The 21,781-nt window shown below is 39.6% G+C and overlaps 1 protein-coding gene across 1 annotated transcript; it reads left to right on the top strand.

The window, feature by feature from the left end:
• Positions 1 to 14,249: 14,249 nt before the first annotated feature.
• Positions 14,250 to 17,970, top strand: cldn10a (claudin 10a). Its single transcript, XM_063467570.1, has 5 exons — positions 14,250 to 14,469; positions 15,907 to 16,068; positions 16,211 to 16,292; positions 16,395 to 16,499; positions 17,841 to 17,970. The coding sequence occupies exons 1-5, from the start codon at positions 14,250 to 14,252 to the stop codon at positions 17,968 to 17,970; spliced, it is 699 nt and encodes a 232-aa protein (XP_063323640.1).
• Positions 17,971 to 21,781: the final 3,811 nt, after the last annotated feature.

The following is a 21,781-nucleotide window of genomic DNA, read 5'->3' as shown; positions in this document are numbered from 1 at the left end:
AACTATCTGTTCATCTAAAGCTCTAAGTTATACAACAACTGAATCGGTCTTCTTAACAGAGTCCCCGTTGTCGTGTGAACTAAGCAAGATCTAACAAGACCGTCTCCACCAGGAAACATTTCTTCAGTTCTTCCAAGTTTCCACACTTGTCTGGGGAGGTTGTCATGCCCAATGAGCACGACATCCCCTAGTTTTAGGGGTGTAGGCTTTGAAGCGTCACAGCAATGAGCTGACTTCAGCTCCAACAGATAGTCCCTTCTCCAGGTGTTCCAGAAGTTGGTCATGAGTTTCTGCCGATATCTCCATCTCCGAGTAATGTCCTCTTTGTTAGGTGTTGGATGGTGTGTGTCCTTCGGGATTGACTTGGGTGGTAGAGATGTCAGTCGTTTGCCCACCAGAAAGTGGGCTGGAGTAAGTGGTTGCGGTTCATTTACCTCGTTGTGCACAAAGGTGAGAGGCCTAGAGTTCAGAGTAGCTTCGACTTCCGCCAACACAGTGCACATTTCTTCAAAGTGGAGTGAAGCTCTACCTAACACCTTCTTGAGGCAGATTTTCACTGATCTGACAAGACGTTCCAAGAATCCACCCCACCAGGCTGCTCTTTCTGCAATAAACTTCCAAGTAATTCCTCTTTCCGAGAAAAACTCCAGCAAATGTGGGTCTTTAATCGTCTTCCACAGCTCCTTCAAATCTTGGTCTGCTCTCTTAAATGTTCTGGCATTGTCAGAATAGATAACTCTGCATAGCCCTCTCCTGGCAATGAATCTCTTCAATGCTAGCAAAAATGTCTCAGTTGACTGATCTGACACAAGCTCTAAATGGACCGCTCGTGTCACAGCACAGGTAAATAGGGCAATGTAGGATCTTTTCACAGAATCCTCTGTTTTCACATAGAGCGGCCCAGCAAAATCCACACCTGTAACTTCGAATGGTGGTGACTCGGATATTCGGTCCCTAGGCAAAGGTGCAGTTAGCTGATGCCCAGCCTTTGCCTTAAACCTCTTACACACAGTGCATCTGGTCACAATGCTCTTAACCAGCTGCCGAGCACAGATGATCCAATATCTCTCTCTTATTTATACAAGAGTGTCCCTCACTCCTGAATGCATCACCCTTTTGTGACAGTCCTGTATCAGCAGTTCTGAAAATCTGTGTTTGTTTGGCAGAATCCAAGGATGCTGCTCTCTGAATGTGAAGTCCGACTGCTGCAGCCTGCCTCCAACACTAAGCAGCTCATCTTCATCAAGGAATGGTTTCAGTTCCTGAAATCTTACTGTCATTCATCATAGGTTTTCCTGCCTTCAGTCTCTGGACCTCCTGGTGAAAACTCTGATGTTGCGCAACCTTAATCCAGTACTTCTCAGCATCAAGAACCTCATTTGCTGTCAGCTCACCTTGCATCTTTGGTCGCATCGTTGTTTTTGCATTAGTTATGAATCTCCTAATCCATGCTGTCACTCTGAGCAATCTCTTCAGTTTGCTGTAACTCTCAAGCTTCAGTATTGGTTCACAGATGTCAGTGTCATTAGCAGCAAACTGCATGGCTATTTGATGACTGGATTTAAGTTCTACATTCATTTCGTCTGAAATGTTTTTATCTCCAGACTCATGTATCCGATCTTCTGATACAAGAAAACTGGGGCCATCCCACCATAGCTGGTTTTGTAGTAGGGCCTCCACTGATTGTCCTCTTGTGGGCAGGTCAGCGGGATTAGCCTTCCCTGGGATGTGTGACCATGAAGATGGACTCGTAAGCGTCTGGATCTAAGTTACTCGGTTTGCAACAAACGGTTTCCACCTTTGTGCTGAATTACGAATCCATTACAAAGTGATCATGGAGTCAGTCCACATTTTTATTTGGGCTTGCTCCATCTTCAACGAGATGATCAAGTTGTTCGCCAATCTGGCCCCAATCACGGCTCCCATGAGTTCCAGACGTGGCAACGTCATTTTCTATAGGGGAGCCACCCTGGCTTTAGATGCGACCAAGCTCATTGTCGTTTCTCCTTCTCGTGTTTTGCCTTGCAGATAGGCCACGGCACTGTATGCCATTTCGCTGGCATCACAAAACACATGTGATTCCAAGCCATCTTTGCTTTCTTGTTGCATATTGATTTGATACCACCTTGGTATGGCGAGCTGGTGTAACTGAGTGAATTCTGAACACCATTGTTGCCATTCTTGTGCCAGATCTGGTGGCAATTCTTCATCCCAGGAGAGCCCCCTCTCCCACATTGCTTGGAACATGCACTTGACCCTAATGGTGAAGGGGTTCAGAAACCCAAGCGGGTCATAAATTCGTGCTGAGGACTGCAGTACGCTTCGTTTGGTTCCTTTCTTCTCTGTTAGAAGCCTCACTAGTGAACTAAGATCAAAGGTGAAATCATCAGGCTTTGGCCTCCACACTAATCCAAGCACCTTTAATGCTACTCCATTCGTCTCAGGTGCCATCATGTAGTTTGTGGAGCTCTTCTCCCATTTCTGCCTCAGTTCAGCTGAGTTTGTGATCCATTTGCAGAGCTCCATACCAGCAGCCGCCAGTATTTCTTTGGCATTCGTCGTTATGTGATACGCCTCTTCCACTGAGCGTGTACTTGAAATGAAGTCATCTACGTAAAGCAACTCCCTTATTGTATTCACCACTTGTGGTTGGCTTGTTTCATATTGTTTTAGATGTCTTTGAATTGTCGCTGCAAGCAGAAACGGGCTTGGCGTAACTCCAAACACCACTCTCATCATCCTCAGAATCCACAGGTGATCATTCACTTCTCCTTTTGGTGCACCTGAGAACCACAAGAACCTGACTGCATCTCTGTCCCTTTCTGCAAGACGTATTTGCAGGAATGCTTGTTTTATGTCTGCCAGAAAGGCTCAGTGTTCTCTAAGGAGAACAGTGTTCTCTAAGGAGAACACTGAGCAGATCTGGATTCAAATTTGGCCCCGTAAATAAGCAGTCATTCAGCGACAGACAGCCTTCTTCATGGGATGATGCCTCAAAGACCACTCTTAATTTTGTAGTTGCTTTGTCCTCTCTCAGCACTGCATGGTGAGGCATATAATGCATTACAGAGTCTGTGCCGCTGTTTGGTGTCACTTCCTCGGCAATGTTCTGGTCCAAGTAGTCCTCCACCACTTGATTATACCTGCTGAAGAGTGTGACATCCTTCTTAAATCTTTTATTCAGACCTTCCAGCCGTTTTTTGGCAACTCTGTAGTTGTCTGAAAGCTCTACCTTTTCTGGCTTCCATGGCAACTCCACCTAGTATCGTCCATCTTTAAACATAGTCGTTCTCTCAAACATCTGCAGAGCCTCATCATCTTCTGGGTTCTTCGCTTTCTCGTTTGTAATACCCAGAGACTATTTCCCAGAATGCTTTCAGTTGCTTGGAGAGGAGTTGCTCTTCCTCACACGGAATGAACATGCAGGTTGCCTCTGTAACAGTTGATGCAGAGACTGGCCCCTGAACAGACCATCCAAAGGTGCACTCCAGTGCCACCAATGTTTCTGTCAGTCTCTCCACCCTTCCTGTCACGATCTGCAAATAGTAGTCAGCTCCTATGAGGACAGCAAGCTCTGGTTCATCATTGGATCCTGGGAAGTCAGCCAGTTGTAGTCCTCTTTTCTTAAGCTCATGCTGGATCTGTTCACCAGGAACCTTCATTATTGCCGAGCACACTTGTGGGGTCTCCACAGCTTCTATTACAATACTCTGGCTAGGATCCCAGATATTTTGTAGCATGACCTTCACTATGCCACGCTGTGATCTTGTGGGAAAAGAGGACCCAAATGTGTGTAGGGTCTCTTGCCTTATTACTGGTAAATTTAGGCTCTTCACCAATGTTTCATGTATGAAGCTTCTTTGGCCGCCTCCATCTAAGCAACGAGCTACCCTTCTGCCTGACGGGCCTTCAATCCACACCTTTGCAGTCTGTAGCAACACAGTGTTCTGTTCACCTAGTTTCACTCTTACTGAATGAGGGAGCACGGAGGAGACCACTGCTTCTTCTGGTTGGGATAGGACCTGTACATCCACCTTTTAACCACCGCACACAGCAACGTGATGTCTCCGTCCACATTTCTCACAGGACACATTCTTGATCTTACAGAATCTTGCAATGTGTTTCTGTCCCAGACACACAAAACATCTCCCCATTCTCTTTAACTTGTCCTTTCTTTGAAGAGTGTCATTATTTGGGCAGTCTTCCGATTTGTGATCGTCACACTCACAGAATATACAGGTGTTTTGTTTCTGGCTGGCTGTGTACAGGGCAGCAGTAGATTGTATGCTTGACCTTTTAAACCTCACATCACTGAACGGTGGCTTGTACGGTTTATTTTCAGTTTTCTGTGGGTTGTACGACTTTGTCATTTGCAGCGCTCTTTCCCTGCTCTGAACCTCCTTCTGTAGGAATGTGACCATTTCCGACACTTTCCACTCTTCATCTCCATTTCTCTGACGGCTGTATTCAAGAGCTATATCATCTGGAATCATCTTTAGCAGTATTGGGCATAACAAGCTTCCGTAGCTTTCTGACACTACACCCAATGACTCTAAACTTCTGATCTGAATTTCACATTCATCATACAGCTGCCTCAAAGCATGCACATCAGAGGATTTTTTAACAGGGGTGAGGTTCAACAGTTTTGACATGTGCGCACTGATTACTACATCCTTTCTTCCAAATCGGTTTTGCAGTAACTCAATTGCGTTGTCATAATTTTCATCTGTCAACATCAGTCCTGCAACTGCCTTTGCTGCTTGGCCAGTGAGATAGGTTTTCAAATATGTAAACTTCTCTCTTTTGCATAGTGCATCATTGTGGTGAATAAAAGCTTCATATTGACTCCAAAACTCCTGCCACAAATTGGCATCTCCATCATATTTGTAAATTATCAGCTTAAGAAGCTTTACCGATGCTCTCTGTGCCAATGAATGAGCAGAGCTAGCGTCACTCACCCTTTGATGCGCGGCTCGTTCGCGGCAATCCTCATTTCTCTTAATTATGCGCCGTGCACGGCTCTTGGACAGAATGATGCGCTCCTTATATTCCTCTGCGCTTTCGATCTCAATTTCCAGGTCATCCAGAGCTGTTTTACATTCTATTTCACTATCTAAAGCATACAAACTGAGCTCCTTTGCCGACAGCATTTCCAGTAATGTGCTCAGATGGTCAGTGTCCGGATCTGGTTTAGCCATTTCGGAGTCAATATGATGTACAAGTCGTGTGGTAGCACCTCTTATCGTCCCACGTTTTCGTTATGTTCTTTCCATTTCTCTCTGATGCTCGTCAGCCGCCACTCCCGCAGCTTCGGCGGCGGCTCCGCGTGAATCCTGTGCGCTCATTTCTCCCGGGTTTTGGCACCAAAAAATATTGTGGCGAATCCACAAAAAAAATGGATCGGACATCAATTGTAGAAATGATAGTCTTTATATAAGGCTTCAAAAAGGGGAATGTACAACAAATAAACTGCTCGACATCAGAGCAACATATAATGGCTTCCCGAAACTTTCCTTGCTAGCTAAAACCAGAGTAACTTTCATCTACCACAAAGGATTCTGGGAAACGCAGTTTTCTAATGAAATACCTGTTAAATGCTCCCCTTTAGCAGAAAATTAAATCTATAATTAACAGCTCTCACTAAACATGTGGCTAGCAATTAAATCACTTACAAAATAACCAAAATGCTGTTATCAAACAATAAACTGCAATAAAGTTACAACACATATAGTTAGGGCTGGATCAGGTGACCCTGAATCCTCCCTTAGTTATGCTGCAATGGGTGTAAACTGCTGGGGGATTCCCATGATGCATTGAGTATTTCTTCTTCAGTCACATTTCTCACTCACTATCTGTTAAGAGACCTCTCTGCACCGAATCACACTTGTTATTAATCTCTGTCTCTCTTCCACAGCATGTCTTTATTCTGTCTTCCTTCTCTCACCCCAACCGGTCGCAGCAGATGGCCCCGCCCCTCCCTGAGCCTGGTTCTGCCGGAGGTTTCTTCCTGTTAAAAGGAAGTTTTTCCTTCCCACTGTTGCCGAAATGCTTGCTCATAGGGGGTCATATGATAGTTGGGTTTTTCTCTGTATGTATAATTGTAGGGTCTACCATATAATATAAAGCACCTTGAGGCGACTGTTGTTGTGATTTGGCGCTGTATAAATAAATTGAATTGAAGTATCACTTCTTTTGCAGCAGCAGATGGTCAACCACATGATTTATAGCAGCACCTCTGGAATCTGTTTATCCAGACCTGACCTATGGGACACACGACTGGCTAATGTTTGCCTCCAAAGGTCGTTGTGGAAAAATTCGGCATCACGCAACCCAGACATCAGTGAAAATAAAGCAGGATGTGCAGTGTTCACAGAACATCTCAGTGTTTGTCTCATTATCATATCACAATTCATCTCAGGCTGCTGAGCTTGTAGCATTAAAACAAGTAAGTGACATTATTTAAGATCAGTCACGAATTATAGTAATTTTGGATAAACACATGGGATGATCCATGATTTGGGACATATTATGGATACAATAGTGTTGATTTAGGGAAATCCATTGCACATGACAACCTTGTGACTGTAGTGCTGGATGCCTTATTACTCCTCTGACCTACATCTGTTTATAAATGTGAAGTTTATATTAACTCACAGATTCTGTTTCTGAGGCAACTGTAGTGTGGACGAAGATGGAGGAGCCAGGATTTAAACAGACTTAACCCACATTAAGTCTGTTTAACTTAAGAAACCCACCTTGACTTTACCTCCTAACACAGGTTTACAGGCCTGTAGAGAAGCTACTCCAGAGGAGAAGCCCTGATATTGCCTAAGATATGGTGTATCTAACTTTTCTTTATTCTCTTGGTGATGGTAAATTGAGGCATGGGAGGGACAAGACTTGTGTCAAAAGGAGGGATTCCAGGTTTACTCTAAAACTGTTTTGCGATTAAAAAAAACCCCACTGTTCTATTGATTTGTGTCACTAACAATTCATATACAGGTGGTACATCCATGCTGAGATAAGCCTTTTGATAACCTATAAGTTAAGTTCACTGAGTGAGGTAAGGGGTGAAAAGAGCGCACTCCTCCAACTCAGTGACTGCAGGGAATTCACCAAGTTGGACTCTGTGTCACCTACGAAGGATCAGCGATGGAACACAGATAGCACCTGATTAAAGAGCCGGGCTAGTTTTGCCTGAAAAGGTTCAGTATGTTTTAAGTTATGGTAGTCACTGGTGTGATGTTTCTAATTATTTTACAAATGATAAACATTGACATGACTCTCCAAACATCACAAACACAGTGAAGGTGGATGTAAGTTTCAAACTCTTCCCGACTCCTGATCCTGATTAAAAGTGACTGAGTAATTATAGCATGCAAATTTCAAAGCTACTTGACTTGTGTACATTTTGTAGGGTAGCTAGACTGCTTTTCTAGCATGCCAGTTCCTGACACGTAAGTGCATTCGATCCTCATTATCCTAGTAAACATAGCAACAACAGTTGTAAGTTCCTTTGGCATATTTATTGAATTCTGACACATTATTTGATCCCCTAAAAGTAGGATTTTGGGGTCACCACACGTTGAAGGATTTTACTAAACCTCAAACATGCTTGGAGCACCTAGAAAATTAGGGCCGATTACCCTGCAACAGTAAAGGTTACAGTACACTGCATACATAGAAAACAGAGCTCTATTACTCTATTGGACAATGTAGATTGTATTGTGGCTGTGTGGAGACACGTGGCTACTTCTGGTTTTATCCCAGTCTTTGAGTCTAATCCCTAACAATACTGGGGCTAAGGGTTCTTTTAAGGAAAAATTATTGAATTGAAAGCATTGGCTGAAAGATTTAATGATAAGGGCTGACTCACACCGAATGGTTTCCATATCTTAACAACAGTTTCTCATAGATGTGTACTTAGTTGAAGCTCTCTTTAGCAGGTGAACAACAAATGCTATTTCATATTTCCATGTGTAATCTGATATTTATGAAAGTTTTTTTGTGCCATACGTTATTCTACACATAGTGAGGCATTGTAAGTTAGAGTGACACATGCAGGCGCCTGGGGGAGGACAAGGCCTCTCTCGTCGGAGAACTGGGAATAGGAATATCACGAGTGACAGTTAAATATAGGATAAGTTGTGACTTTGTCTCTGGAGAAAGGGGGCTGGAGGTATAGACACTGTTTTTTAGTTTTTGTGTGTTCATGATTTGTTTTGAGAAATTATTTATGTTATGCTCTTTAGTCTTCTGATAATCGTTTGATGTTTTGTTCCTTTATGCTTTTGTGTTTTGGTATTTCATGCCTAGGAATAGATCTGTTAGTTCTTTTTTGTGCTCCCTCTCTGTTTCCCCATGTCTGTCTGGTTCTCTGTGGTTGTCTGGTCTCCCTGTTCCTCCTCTTCAGCTTAGGATGTTCAGGATCTCTGCTGAGGTGGCAACTGGTCCCAACTAGAGGTGCTACAATTGAATTGATAATCATGATTGGATGTTATCAGTAGGTGCACACATAACCATCTGTTCCACCTGCTTCCCTTTCTTTGACAGATATATAGGATAAGGATCCACTCTGGGATTGCCCAGCAACAGCAGCTATGGAAAAGCATCACTGAGGGGATTTCATTACGGCACTTGAAGCGCTTTCCCCCTGTGGTTTACTGATTGTGAAACACCTGGGTTTAGTCTTCTTGGAATGCTTGCTGTTGGAACACATGCTCATTTTATGATGCCCAGAAGCTGTACCAAAGTCACGTGAGAACAGCACAACAAAGGTGTCTTTCGAGTAACAATATGCCCAGAAACAATGCCAGACTTTTGCATGCACAGATTAGATCTAATCTTTGCTTGGAAATCCTCTGTAATTAAACAGGCCCAAATATATATATATATATATGTGTGTGTGTATGTATGTATATATATATATATATATATATATATATATATATATATGTGTGTGTGTATATATATACACACACATATATATATATGTGTGTGTATATATATATATGCACATACACACATACATATGTGTGTATATATATATACACATACACACACATACATATGTGTGTATATATATACATATATATATATATATATATATAATTTTTTTCATTCCCCCAAAAAATACAAGATTAGGAATATAATTAATATCACCTGGTGTTGTACATAGAATTGATGGTTTAACATGTTATATCCATGCATGCAAATTTTTAACATTCATTTTACTCAGACTCACTCTTTTGATACCCTTTGCCCTTCATCACACTTCTCACTTGGGCCCATCTTCAGCTTATTGTTTATAGTTCAGTGCTGTGGACACTTAGACTCTAATTAGCAAGTTTCTCGACTATATGTCATTGTATCCTACATGAATCAAGTGGATCTTGATTATATTGTGGCAGGGGTGTGATCTGCATTTCTGCACTTCTTCTGCAGAAGAGGGGTGTAGGTTTGGGGCCAGTACCAGGGAGCCTGGGAGGGCAGCTGGGACTGGTTTTCTAATCATGCTCTCCCTGCTTTAGTAGCCCACTGAGAATGGATGAGGGAAAGAACTGAGCTGGAGGCATGGCAACTGAAAAGTCAGAAAGGACAAGAGTGTAAATTGTTGTTGGACTAAAGGAACACTTACACTGACCACAATGGTGAATGTGTGTGCATCAGGTACTTGTTACAGTGGTGTCGAAACCCGGACAGCCCCAGCCCAGCTGCTGATTGAGCTGGGGATGCACCAAGAACACTTGGTGGTGCATTGTGCACAGTTAAAAAAGCTGCAGCATCAGACCAAGCACCAGACACAGGTGCTAGAGTAGCTGGTTGCTTGCTCTGGAACCTCTTTGGCACTGCCGCTACTTTCCTCGGCACTGACGGTGATGCTGTATCAGATCGAAGTGGATGATCCCAGGCATTCCTGGAAATACCCAAGGCCACAGTGGAGGCTGAAATTAAATATAGACATAGACTCAAGGCTGCAGTTAGCTTCCGCCTGATGCATCCCCCAATTCTGGGAAGTGATTGGCTGGGGTTGGGTGATGAAAATCAGTGGTTGAATAGTGTGCCCTGGCGTAGAGGCAACATTGATGTGACCTTCTATACTATACCCTTCCATTCTATAATATACTATTCCATTCTGTATGACATTCCATTCTAAACTATGCTATTCCATTTTACACGATGCCATTCCATTCTAAAATCGTTATATTCTGTACTATGCCATTCTATTCTATACTTTGACTTTCCATTCTATAATATGACTTGTATGACATTCAATTTCATACATTAACATTCCATTCTACGGCATTCCATTCTATACTATGACACTCCATTTTATACTATGGCATTCCATTCTTTAGAATGACATTCCATTGCCTATTATACACTTCTATTCTAAAATATGACATTCCACCTTTTCCATTTTGTGTGTACTGAAAAGAATAATACCAAACAAGGCAAGGTGAATAGTTTTTAAAATGAAATATAAAGGTAAAATCAAAAGTAGGCAAAATTGGCAATCATACCACGCACCCCAGAGGGTTGAACTGCAGGAATGTCTTAAAGACGTAACCTCTAATTTTCTGCGTCTAAATAAATCTTTATTTCTTACTATGCCATACCATTCCATTCGACACTATGGCATTCCATTTAATATGTGTGGGTGTGTCCTGCCATCTCTACTGCCTTAGCTGCCACGCTTTTTGTACAGCTGACTCTACTCAGCGATTAATTAATACCTCTTTGTTTCGAGCTGTAACGCCTGAGAACATGTGAGGGAACTGTGGAGAAGTGAGTGTGTGTACAGATGTTTTGGACATATGAGTCTCCTGTAGAAAGACTGCCTGTAAGTAATTTAACCGATTAGTAATTTAAAATGTGGAAACAACTCCCCATACATTCCATGTGGCAAACCTCAGTGTGCTCATGTTTACTAAAGGTGTATGTGTATCTGTCTATCTTTCACGGTTGTGTATGTGACTGTGCTTTATATTGGTGTGTGTGTGTATTTGGTATGGCTGTGTATGTGACTGTTCTGTATGTTTATGTGGTAAATTGCAACACTGAATGCAGAGCATACATGATGCTGAGTGCAGAAGGAGATGAGAAAAGATGTGAAAGGTGAATATGGGACTACCATTCCATTTTATACTAATACATTCTATTTGATACTGTACCAGTTCATACTATGAACATTCCATTCTACATTATATCATTCCATTTTATAGTATGACATTCCACACTATGTTATACCATTCCATTCTACTATGACATTTCATTCTTTATAATTATATTTCAATTTATACTATACAGTTCCATTGTAAACTGTTACATTCCATTTGATACAATACAATTCAATTTTATATATATATATATATATATATATATATATATATATATTAGGGGTGCAACGATACACAAAATTGACGGTTCGTTCGATACTTTGGTGTCACGGTTCGATATTTTTTCGATACAAAAAAATGTTCATGCCTTTTTAATTTGTCATTTATTAAAATTATAAATATATATTTTAACTCAAAAGTACAGTTTTTAAATTTAATGTTGCTGAAACAACAAAGTAATAAAAAAAATTAATCTATCTCTTCGAGAAATCCCTCATCTTTGGAAAAGAGAGTTTATTACAGAGAAATGGCTCTTTCCAAAATAAAAGCTATACTATACGCTTCTTCTGGGGTATATTCTCAGCAGCATATTAAACATATCAGGTCCCCATAAGGAGAATCATGTGCTAACGGCTGTCTAAATGACTCGGGTAAAGTTTGTAGCATGCGTGCTTGTTGTTTTTGTCTGCTTCCACTTGTCTTTGCACTAGGATGATGTCGGAGTAAATGTGCAGTCATATTCATTGTGTTCCCACTAGTGCTGTCAGCGTTAATCTGAAATGACGTTAATGCCACAACACGGCAAATCTCCGTTAACGAGCTACCGCGGATCGCCCCGTGCGTGGGGCTGGACGGCGTCAACACGTTAACGAGCAAACTGCGCTAACGCACTAGTTCCCACCCATGTAATTGAGCATTGCGTGGCACATCCGACATACTGTTTTACTTTTGTCCATGACGCGCTTACCTTCAGGGTCATACTTCACATGAAGACCAAAATAGTTCCAGATCTGAATGAGGGTGGGGGAGGTTCAGTTTGCCATGTTGCAACGAGCTTAACTTCTGTCTCGCTAGCTTGCGCTGCGCTCAGTGGATCTGCGCTCGACAGTGCAGCCTAGGCGGATAAGTCCACTGAGCTCTCAACACAGACAGCATCGTCTGATTGATAAAATAAATTAAACATTTTGTATTGTTTGATACATATGCATACCGAACCGAAAGCACTGTATGAACGGTTCAATATCGATACGAGTATTGTTGCACCCCTAATATATAGGTACTGACACCCACAGTGCCCTAGGCAATTTTTCTGCAAAGTTTAAAATAGCTTAAAAAAGGGATTGGGAAACTCATTGAGAAAAAGATTGCAAACATATAAATATACATAGAAATTATACAATCACCATAGTTTTGATGTTCACAACCCGATACAAAAATGACTCAATGAATGATTATTATAATTATAAAAAAAAATAAAGAAATTATTGTTTATTTTCCTATCAACATAATTTCACTTCATGTCATCCTCTGTTTGACCATAGCCTTTGTTTAAGCCATTGTTACTTTGTAAATCAAAGTTGCATAGTTTAAGACTAATATGTTACCAGCAAAACATTGAGAGTTTTATTGACAGTTAAATATAAGGGAACATTTAAGTTGTGACAAACATACCCTGCTGTACTTTTCATACATCCATATTTCATTTCACATCATAGACAGTGCAGAGCGAGACCAAGGAAGCATTTCGCTTCAGTTTGAACTATTCTGTTCTGTCCTTACATTTGTCATTGGTATGAAGGTTTAACTGATATCAATAAATGTAATAGGTGTATCATTGCTGGGCAGGAAAAAAAATACAGAGCGAAAACCACCACAGTTTAAACAGACAGCACTAGGGCTCAGTGCCTATTTGTACTGCTGTTCTGTTGTCATCATCAGTGACATTCACACAGATAAAAGAGTCATAATTTGATTAGTTGTCCTGATTAAATAACAAATATTTATCCCAAAAATTACACTAGATTATCAAAACTTTGACCAGAACTTTGAAATACTTGTTAGCATTTCTTAACATTTCCTAAACTTCCTCAGCATAGGTTTTATTCTGCTGTTATAACACTTGAGCCCACAGCAGCCTGTCATTGTCACATGGCAATGGCAATGAGGTAGAGAGAGTGTGCATGTGCATGAGAGAGAGAGAGACCCAGGGTTACTACTATGAATATCAACCCTACAATCTAATATTTTCTGTCAAAGTAGGAACTGTGTTTGTTCTTTCTGCCACTTGATGGTGCTCTAATGCTGCTAAACAGGGATGTCAATCACAGCCCAGGGGGCTATAACCAACATTTCAATGTATCTAATTCTGCCCACTGGGTGGTTTTGAAAATTGTAACTTCCGAAAAAACAGGGCATACATTTAAGACTTTTAACTGTATTTTAATCAATTTTACACTCATTTTACTGACAAAGATATCAACCATGTCCAATCATATTACTATAAAGTAAGTCACTAAAAATAACCTATTGCATGACAGAAAAGGTGTTTCTCATTGTTTGCATTACATTAAGTAATAGAATTCTTAAAAGTTAGAGTTTTTAAACTGTTTTCTGCTTATTTGCAGCATTTCAACAGATTTTTTCCCCTGCCAGTATTTTCTCTGTAATTTTTTGACTTTATTTCTTAAACTCTAAGTCCAAAGAGCTGTGCCAATGGGTTTCTTTGATGTTCTACACCCTTATTTGTTCATGTTGTTGAAAAACTGAGGCATACTGTTGAAGCCACACATCATCATCATCCCTTCTATCTGTGTTCCTCATCTTGCCTTTTCAGATCCTTCCAATTAAAGACTTCCTTCTCCTGGAGATCCTCATGCAACCTCTCTTCATACCGTGTGGAGTGATGACTTGTGTGTCAGTCCCAGCCCCCATACCCTATAAAACTACAGAATGTGGATCGGAGAATGGTGTGTCTTTGAGTGATGCTTGGACAGAGGCTGAGCAGGAGAAGCAGAAACAAAATTCTGCAGAACTGCCAGCACTGACGCACCTGTTCTAGACTGACACTCCCACTTTTTGAGAGACAGAACTCGTACCTGTCCCAATCCAGACCTTTAAGTCAGAGGGAAAATGGGCAACATGGCAACAGAGATCACTGCTTTTCTCCTGAACATCTCTGGGTGGATCTTGGTGTCATCTACTCTACCGACAGACTACTGGAAGGTATCTTCTGTGGACGGTACGGTCATTACCACAGCTACCTTCTGGTCCAACTTGTGGAAAACATGTGTGACAGATTCCACTGGTGTGTCCAACTGCAAGGACTTTCCTTCAATGCTGGCTTTGGATGGTGAGTTCATAGTAATTGTTGTGTTGCAGTCACAGGGGACGAAATTTCTTACATCAGTAAACAGACATAGTTAAATAAATAACCACAAATCTGTGAGCACACATCTGACAGATGTACTTCTTAGATAAATGACCTCATTTGTGAAAAAAGAATGTATTTGGAACTTGATATTTCCTTTTCTACTTCAGCCTTGAGGCCACAAATGGCCACTACATTTAAAGCTACTAGAGAAGCTGAGCTAAACTTATTAAGCCCTCCTTATATGTCCAATCAACGCAATCTGCGAAAGCCATACAGTCACACAGAGGTCACTTGTTACTTTATATTAGCTGTTATTCAAAGTTAAGAAAGCAATACTTCTGGCAGTCTTAGTGTCCTTTAGACTTTTGTTTTAAAGCAGCAGTTCTTTCCTGGGGGTTGGAGAGATCTTTTACCATCTATACATTTAAAAAGCCCAAAGTAACTAAAACACTTTACAGCTTAAACGTACAAAAATATGTTTTTTTTTTCTACAAGAACAAGATGTCAGCACAACACTAAATGATAACATTTAAAGTGCAGTCAACTTGTAAGTGAGAAGTCGATATTTACACATCAATCAAACATCATGATTGCATTTTTCTCTACCTGATGAAACATTAAGCCAGCTATAATTAGTTTTATTTACATTTTATTTTTGATCATTTTCTTTGTTTTTGCCACAATCTGAGACACTTTTCACATACGAGTCATTTGCAACACTCATGCAACATTTATGCCCATTATTAGCATTATTATTTCTACATGTGCTCCAACCTTGATACAAGTCTTAAGTATAGACGTAAACTATTTAAACTAATTAAACCTTTAAACTAATCTATAAGCACAAACAGTCTTCGTTAACAAACTAACCATTCACTCACAGTCCACTCAGGAAAAAGTAAGCAAATGAACCGAGCTGGAAAGCATTTCAAAAGACCTTCCTTTTTATCCGTTAACAACAGGTCAAACTATCTTCAAATAGAGGACATTCAAGACTTATTAATAGTGGACAACTTGCAAACCATGTGTAACCCTGGAAGAGATCTTTTTTAAAAAGGCAAAACAGATGTAATGAAGATTTTTTTTTACATTGTATAAGATGACAAAAGAAAAGATTACACAGGCATTCATAATTTTGGTTCTCGCATTGCAAAGTTATGACATCACATTAATGTGATTGGTCAGTTGCAGTGTTAATCCTAGACCAACTTTATTATGAAAATCAGTGCAGAAATCCAATTTATTCCAAGTGATTTATTTGCAACTATATCTCAAAATACATCAAACTGTTCAATATGAACAAAACAATTCTTTTTTTTTCACATTTGTAAGTCTGTTTATTGTTACGATTCATGGGCATCAAAAAAGTAGGGAACCAACTAATGTATAGCTCTCTTCTCTGTTTCATTTTTTAAGCGTACATCCAGGTGTGTCGGGGTTTGATGATCGCTGCTGTGTGTCTGGGTTTCTTTGGTGCCATTCTTGCCTTGGTAGGAATGAAGTGCACAAAAATAGGAGGCTCAAAGACCACTAAAGCTCGGTTGACTGTCCTGTCAGGCTTCCACTTTATTCTTAGCGGTAAAAACCATCCCATTCTCTATAGTATGTCTGGATTTAATGGAGAATAATGTGTGGAATGAATTCTTCTTGAGCTAAGAACATTACCTTAGTAATGTAACCTTTTAATTTGAAGTAGTAATCTGCTTATTTCTTTCCACAGGCCTCTGCTGCATGACGTCATGCTCCATATATGCTCGCAGGATCACAGCTGACTTCTTTGACCCCCTATTTGTTGCCCAGAAGTAAAAGGATTCCTTTCACATGGATAAAAGACATAATCAGATGAAAGGAAGTCCAGTCAGAAATATCTTGGTTTTTCTTTTTCTTTTCTTTTTTCCCTGCAGGTTTGAGCTGGGAGCAGCTCTCTTCATTGGCTGGGCTGGATCTGTGTTGTGCATCTTAGGAGGACTTATCTTCTGCCTCAGCCTGTCTGAAGGCTTCAGTATCAGGCAAGTGGCTTGGTTTTGTAGATATACAGAATGCTAACAATGTGATTCCACATGAACAGCAAGGTCTTAGTGGATCTGATATGGATGCACTCTAAACTGCATGATTGATTTACTAACTCAATTGGGCAATTTAAGTAATTACTTTAACTGCAATAGACAGACAAATCCAGTCAAAAACATCCAGTAATCTCTCAGCAACTTGCCGCATAATTGCTGAACCTACAAAGTAAGTTGTATGATTGTACGTTATGTTGATTAGCTACTCCAGCTGAATGTTTCCTTTGTTACAGTTGCATAAGAAGGACCTTTTAGAAGTTAAAGTCACCTTGACTGAGGGGAGCTATTGAGAAGTGTTGCATGAGATGGGCAAAGAAAAACAGACTTTTTTCTTTCGTTCCTTTTACTTTTAAACATCCTAGTTCTTTTTTCCCCCTTTTTGGTAACAATCAGGCTGATTAGAATGTTCTCACTGTATGAGTACGGTGAATAGCAGCAATGGCACCTAGTATTGATTGGCAGTCAGTTTGTAATCGTAGTGATTATAAACCAAAAAAATGTGCTACTGGTACCACGTGAAAATTTATCTGCGCATGTTTTAATCAGACAACCTACAGGCCTCTAAGAATGGCAATCTTGGTTTCAAAGATTGGTTTAAAATTTTCCAAATTTCCATTAAATTCATGGTTCCCAGTGGAAGAATCCTACTGACTTCTCTGATCAACCAATTTTTAAAATAATTTATTCCATAATGGAGCTGAATTCGTAGCTTTGAGAAAAAAATATCTTAACCAGTTTGATGAAATCCTATAGATTTTCCCCTGGGCAACACAATTCAATTCAATTCAGTTTTATTTATACAGCGCCAAATCACAACAACAGTCACCTCAAGGGGTTTTATATTGTAAGGTAGACCCTATAATAATACATACAGAGAAAAAACCCAACTATCATATCCTCCTATGAGCAAGCACTTTGGCAACAGTGGGAAGGAAAAACTCCCTTTTAACAGGAAGAAACATCCAGCAGAACCAGGCTCAGGGAGGGGCGGGGCCATCTGCTGCGACCGGTTGGGGTGAGAGAAGGAAAACATCTCTTACAAGTCTAAAGATGTGATGTTCGTGTGGTTTGTAGTTAAAAGTGCTTTGAAGTGAATTTTCTAAGATGAAGTCCCTTTGGTTATCCTTGAACTCTTTTGAAATGCATGAAAAACTCAATATGGTTGTAGAACTTCTTAAATGTAACAAGAAAGTTGAAAGGTGTAAGAAAAAAAAGGTTTTGCTTGAAACAGAGCTTTGTAGCCTTTTTTATTACTATGTAAATTTCCTGTTTTGATTTTTGCAGAGCTGAATACTCCTATAGTGGAGCTGCATCTTTTCCGACAACACGCAAGAAGACCAGTAAGCCAGCCCAGAGGCCAAACAAGGAAACACAGGAACCATTGAGGCAGTTTGGAAGAAATGCATATGTGTGAAACTGGACTCTTGTTACATGAGTTGATTTGAGAATTTAACAACATTTCATCATTTAAAACCAAGGACAGCATCCTCCAAAATGAACTAATCTGCATCTGTAGGAAGATAATAAAGTGAGCTAATCTGGGACACAGTTTACATAATCAATTTAGTGTTCAGATTTAACTATGGCTGCCTCATTTCTGTCATAAACTCATTTATGAAACATAAGCATTGAGACACAACATGACATTCAAAGTCTTTAGTCATCTTCAACAAACTGGCGTTTTTACCATCTTATGCATCATTAAAACATGTCAAAAATTGATAGTGAAACCTTTTGTTTTCTTACATTTTCTTAAATGTTTTAAAACTAACCATTGGCATACTATGATTGATCCATAAATTAAGTAAATGAATTAACTGCTCCAGCTCACATTATATGAATACAAATGTCTTCTTGTTAAAAATTAGCATTTTGGTACTTTTTCCTAAAAGCCTGCATAACTTATAGTAGTTTTATCTTTGTATAATTTGTATAATTTAACATCTCTACAACCAAATACTAGGTTGAATAAGTGCCTTTCTAATTTTCCTAGTCTAGACTAGTTTGACCTCCAAGGCTAACTAGGTCACATCTGACCCCGGAGATGCTTATGTAGATGTGGACGCCCAACCGGAGGTTTCCCCTCTTATCAGCCATCCATCTCCACCTAGGAATATAGGAACCCTGGGCTATGTTACGCAAAACCTCTTGGCCCAGAGGGTAGATACTTGAACCAGCTGACAGAGAGTAGATGTCATGTGCTTTCCACTGCTTTGCATCTGCGAAAAAAGAGTCAGGTGTCCAGGGCTCAGCAGAAGGGTGGCTTTGTGTGGTTGTATGTCTCCTGTGTTAAAATGATAAATACATTTTAGCTTGAACTCTCTTGAAATTCTTTAAAAAAAAAAAGTTCACAAATATCAACAGCTTGCAATAGCTTTTGTCTAAACTAAAATAGTTACAACTACACATTTCAAAAGAAACAATTGTATCCTGAATGTCTGTGACTGAGAATCACTCAGTCATCTAAGTTATGGTAGTCTTCAGAACTTGAAAAGAAGTAACTGAATACCTCATTTAAAAATACATTTCTTCCAATGATAAACTTAATGAATTCTAACATCAACTTTCTTTCAAACATTTCTAGACTAATCTTCTAATGTTGCTCCATTTTCATCCTTCATATAAATTAAATACATATTTAATGCTAAAGCAAACCAACACAAAACCAAAAAGAGTTTGTGAGCATGCCAGTAGCTCTTTGACGCTAAGCTGAGGAACAGTGCTACCTTTCAAAGATTTAGACTTTTCACCCACTTTATTAGGTACACAATATGCTTGTTAAGGCGAATCTCTAGTCAACCAATCATATGGGAGCAACCTAATGCATTCATGGTCAAAATGACTCAAACATCAGAATGGGGAAAAATTGTGTTTTAGGTGGCTCTGAACATGGCATTGTTGTTTGCTGTTGGTGCTAGACATGCCAGTCTGAGTATTTCAAGAATTTCTCATGTACTGGGATTTACCACAAAACCATTTCTAGGATTTACAGTGAATGGTCTGAAAAAGAGAAAAGATACAGTGAGGAGCAGTTCCTTGGGGAAAAAAATGCCTTGTTAATGCTAGATATCAGAAAAAAAACTGATAGGAAGGAATCTAGTATTTGGAAGGTCTCAACAGCACATGGATATAGATTTATATTGGGAGGTTCTACTTGAATTGTTAGTTTTGCACCATTTCAATAAACAGCAGCAACCAGTATAGGGTAGCTGTGATCTCAGCGTTAATGTTAATGTCTGCTTTAGTATACTAACTTTTGTCAGAAACATCTAAAACACACAATGCTAATTTTATGTGGGTTATAAACCAGTGGACTGGCAGAATTAATCTAGTTTGGTATGTTTTTCTTTTTTTAAGTTATTTTTTTTTTCATTTTTTCTGCACAGTCTAAATATCCTGCAGGTTTTAAGAAACAAAGTAACATATATTTCTGTATATGTCTGAAAGCCCATATAAAGAAAAGAGGACATTTGGGAGGGTTTGGCTAATGAATTGTAAAAGTTGAAGGCTCAGGCGTTAGACCTAATAAGTACCTACAAGGGGAGGGGCCTCTTCCCAGCCATCATCTGAAGCTAATTTAAATTAGCTGAAGCTAATTTAAACCATCTTTCATAAAGATATTAAGGCTGCCCAGCCTCCAAAATATTAGTATATTTCTCTACCACACTAACAATAACTTTAATATAAGCTGGGTGAACTTTGGAACAAAAAAAGAGCTCTTTCATCTGAACTAAAAGAACATTCATCACTCCCAGGAACTCTCATTACCTCAGATTTAAGTCTAATTAGAGCAGCACAAAGACGCTATGCTGTAATTATGCAGCCCACCGCACAGTGAGGTCCTGGCAAAATTACTAATAACTAGCAGCTTAAATGCCTGAGGCAAAATTGAGAAGAATGCTTCAAGCAGCTTTATTACATATTTCAAGAAGACTTGTAAAGGTCACTCTTTTAGTTTACATATCAAGCAATGTGATCTCATGCGTTGCTTGTTATAATTTTTATACATAAAGTCTGATTTTATTATTTCAAAAATCAGCGCGCCAAAATAGCATCAGTTTAAGGGACAGTTTATCAATCTTTTGACTTATTTGTAGGGACTACCTGAGATAGACTGGAGATCTGCCTCTCTCCCTATAACAGCTGGCACAGGCTCCAGCAGCCAACCAAACGAGAATTAGGTAAGTGGAAGAAAACAGACGGATGGAAGTGTTGTGGTAGTGGCTTGTGTGACTCAGTGTGTTTTTGAGGTTCATTCTAAGTGATTCTTGGGTTGTTTTTTTTTTTAGTGTTTATATTGTTGTTATATATTTTTCTCCTTTAGTGTATTCAGTCCCTAGTTTCTTTAGCATTTCATTCCTCCCTGACTGTTCCATCCTATTCCATCAACTCTCCTTTATTAATGTCATTTATGTGGGACAGGCCATGTGTCTGTGGTTTCCCCATATATATGAGGAAGAATTTCATGAATCTGAATTTAAGGCAAATTGAATTCAATTCAGTTCCATTTCAATGTTATTTATATAGTTGCATACCACAATAACAGTTGTCTCAAGGCACGTCATCCCATAAACTGTCATGTCCTTTATAGAAATGAGGCTGAATCCAATCTCAATGAGAAACTTTTTTCTTTTAAATGTCTGCAACCGAGAAGCTTTGTAAAAGCACATCAATATTGTACATTTCTATTACCCCTACACATCCACAACTTGGTAAAGAAGCACATCATCATTCTAGAGTTCCCATTATGAGGTAACTGCATGAAGTTAAGAATTGGAAAGTAAAATCTGGAAAATTAAGAGGTCCGGAACTCAGCTTGTGCTGTAACTCATACCATCTCAGTCTAACACACTATAGTTGGAAAGCGGAATTATATGTACCAAACATTGAAATGGTAAATAGTTAAGCACTTATAATAAAATAGAGATGCCAGACATAGGTATGTACTAAATGCACAGAGAGTAAAGGCACACTGTCTCATTATGGCTGGCAATGGAGAAATATTAAAACATTTTGGGAACCTTTGTTACCATTTTGTGAATCTAAATGGGGATCAGTTGAAATAGTTGTTTGCTAAGATTTATTTTTGCTGCATTTCTGCCTGTATCACATAGCACAGTATAGAGTGTGGAAAGAGCGAGGGTGGATGATAGGGCATTTGGTATATTGGTCGCCTACTGTGGTGCCGAATTAAGACATATTGTTGAAAAATATATAAAGCTAGA

The sequence above is a fragment of the Pelmatolapia mariae genome, linkage group LG23, assembly GCF_036321145.2.
Source record: "Pelmatolapia mariae isolate MD_Pm_ZW linkage group LG23, Pm_UMD_F_2, whole genome shotgun sequence".
Lineage (NCBI taxonomy): Eukaryota > Metazoa > Chordata > Actinopteri > Cichliformes > Cichlidae > Pelmatolapia > Pelmatolapia mariae.
The sequence above is the reverse complement of the archived record's forward strand: the minus strand, read 5'-3'. Positions and strand labels throughout refer to the sequence as shown.

What these genes read in the sequence shown, in the direction of transcription:
- cldn10a (XM_063467570.1), top strand. Translation starts at nt 14,250, where the DNA reads ATGGGCAACATGGCAACAGAGATCACTGCTTTTCTCCTGAACATCTCT. An exon ending in CTTCCACTTTATTCTTAGCG is followed by an intron (nt 16,069 to 16,210) that starts GTAAAAACCATC and finishes TTCTTTCCACAG; the next exon opens with GCCTCTGCTGCATGACGTCA. An exon ending in TCTGAAGGCTTCAGTATCAG is followed by an intron (nt 16,500 to 17,840) that starts GCAAGTGGCTTG and finishes TGATTTTTGCAG; the next exon opens with AGCTGAATACTCCTATAGTG.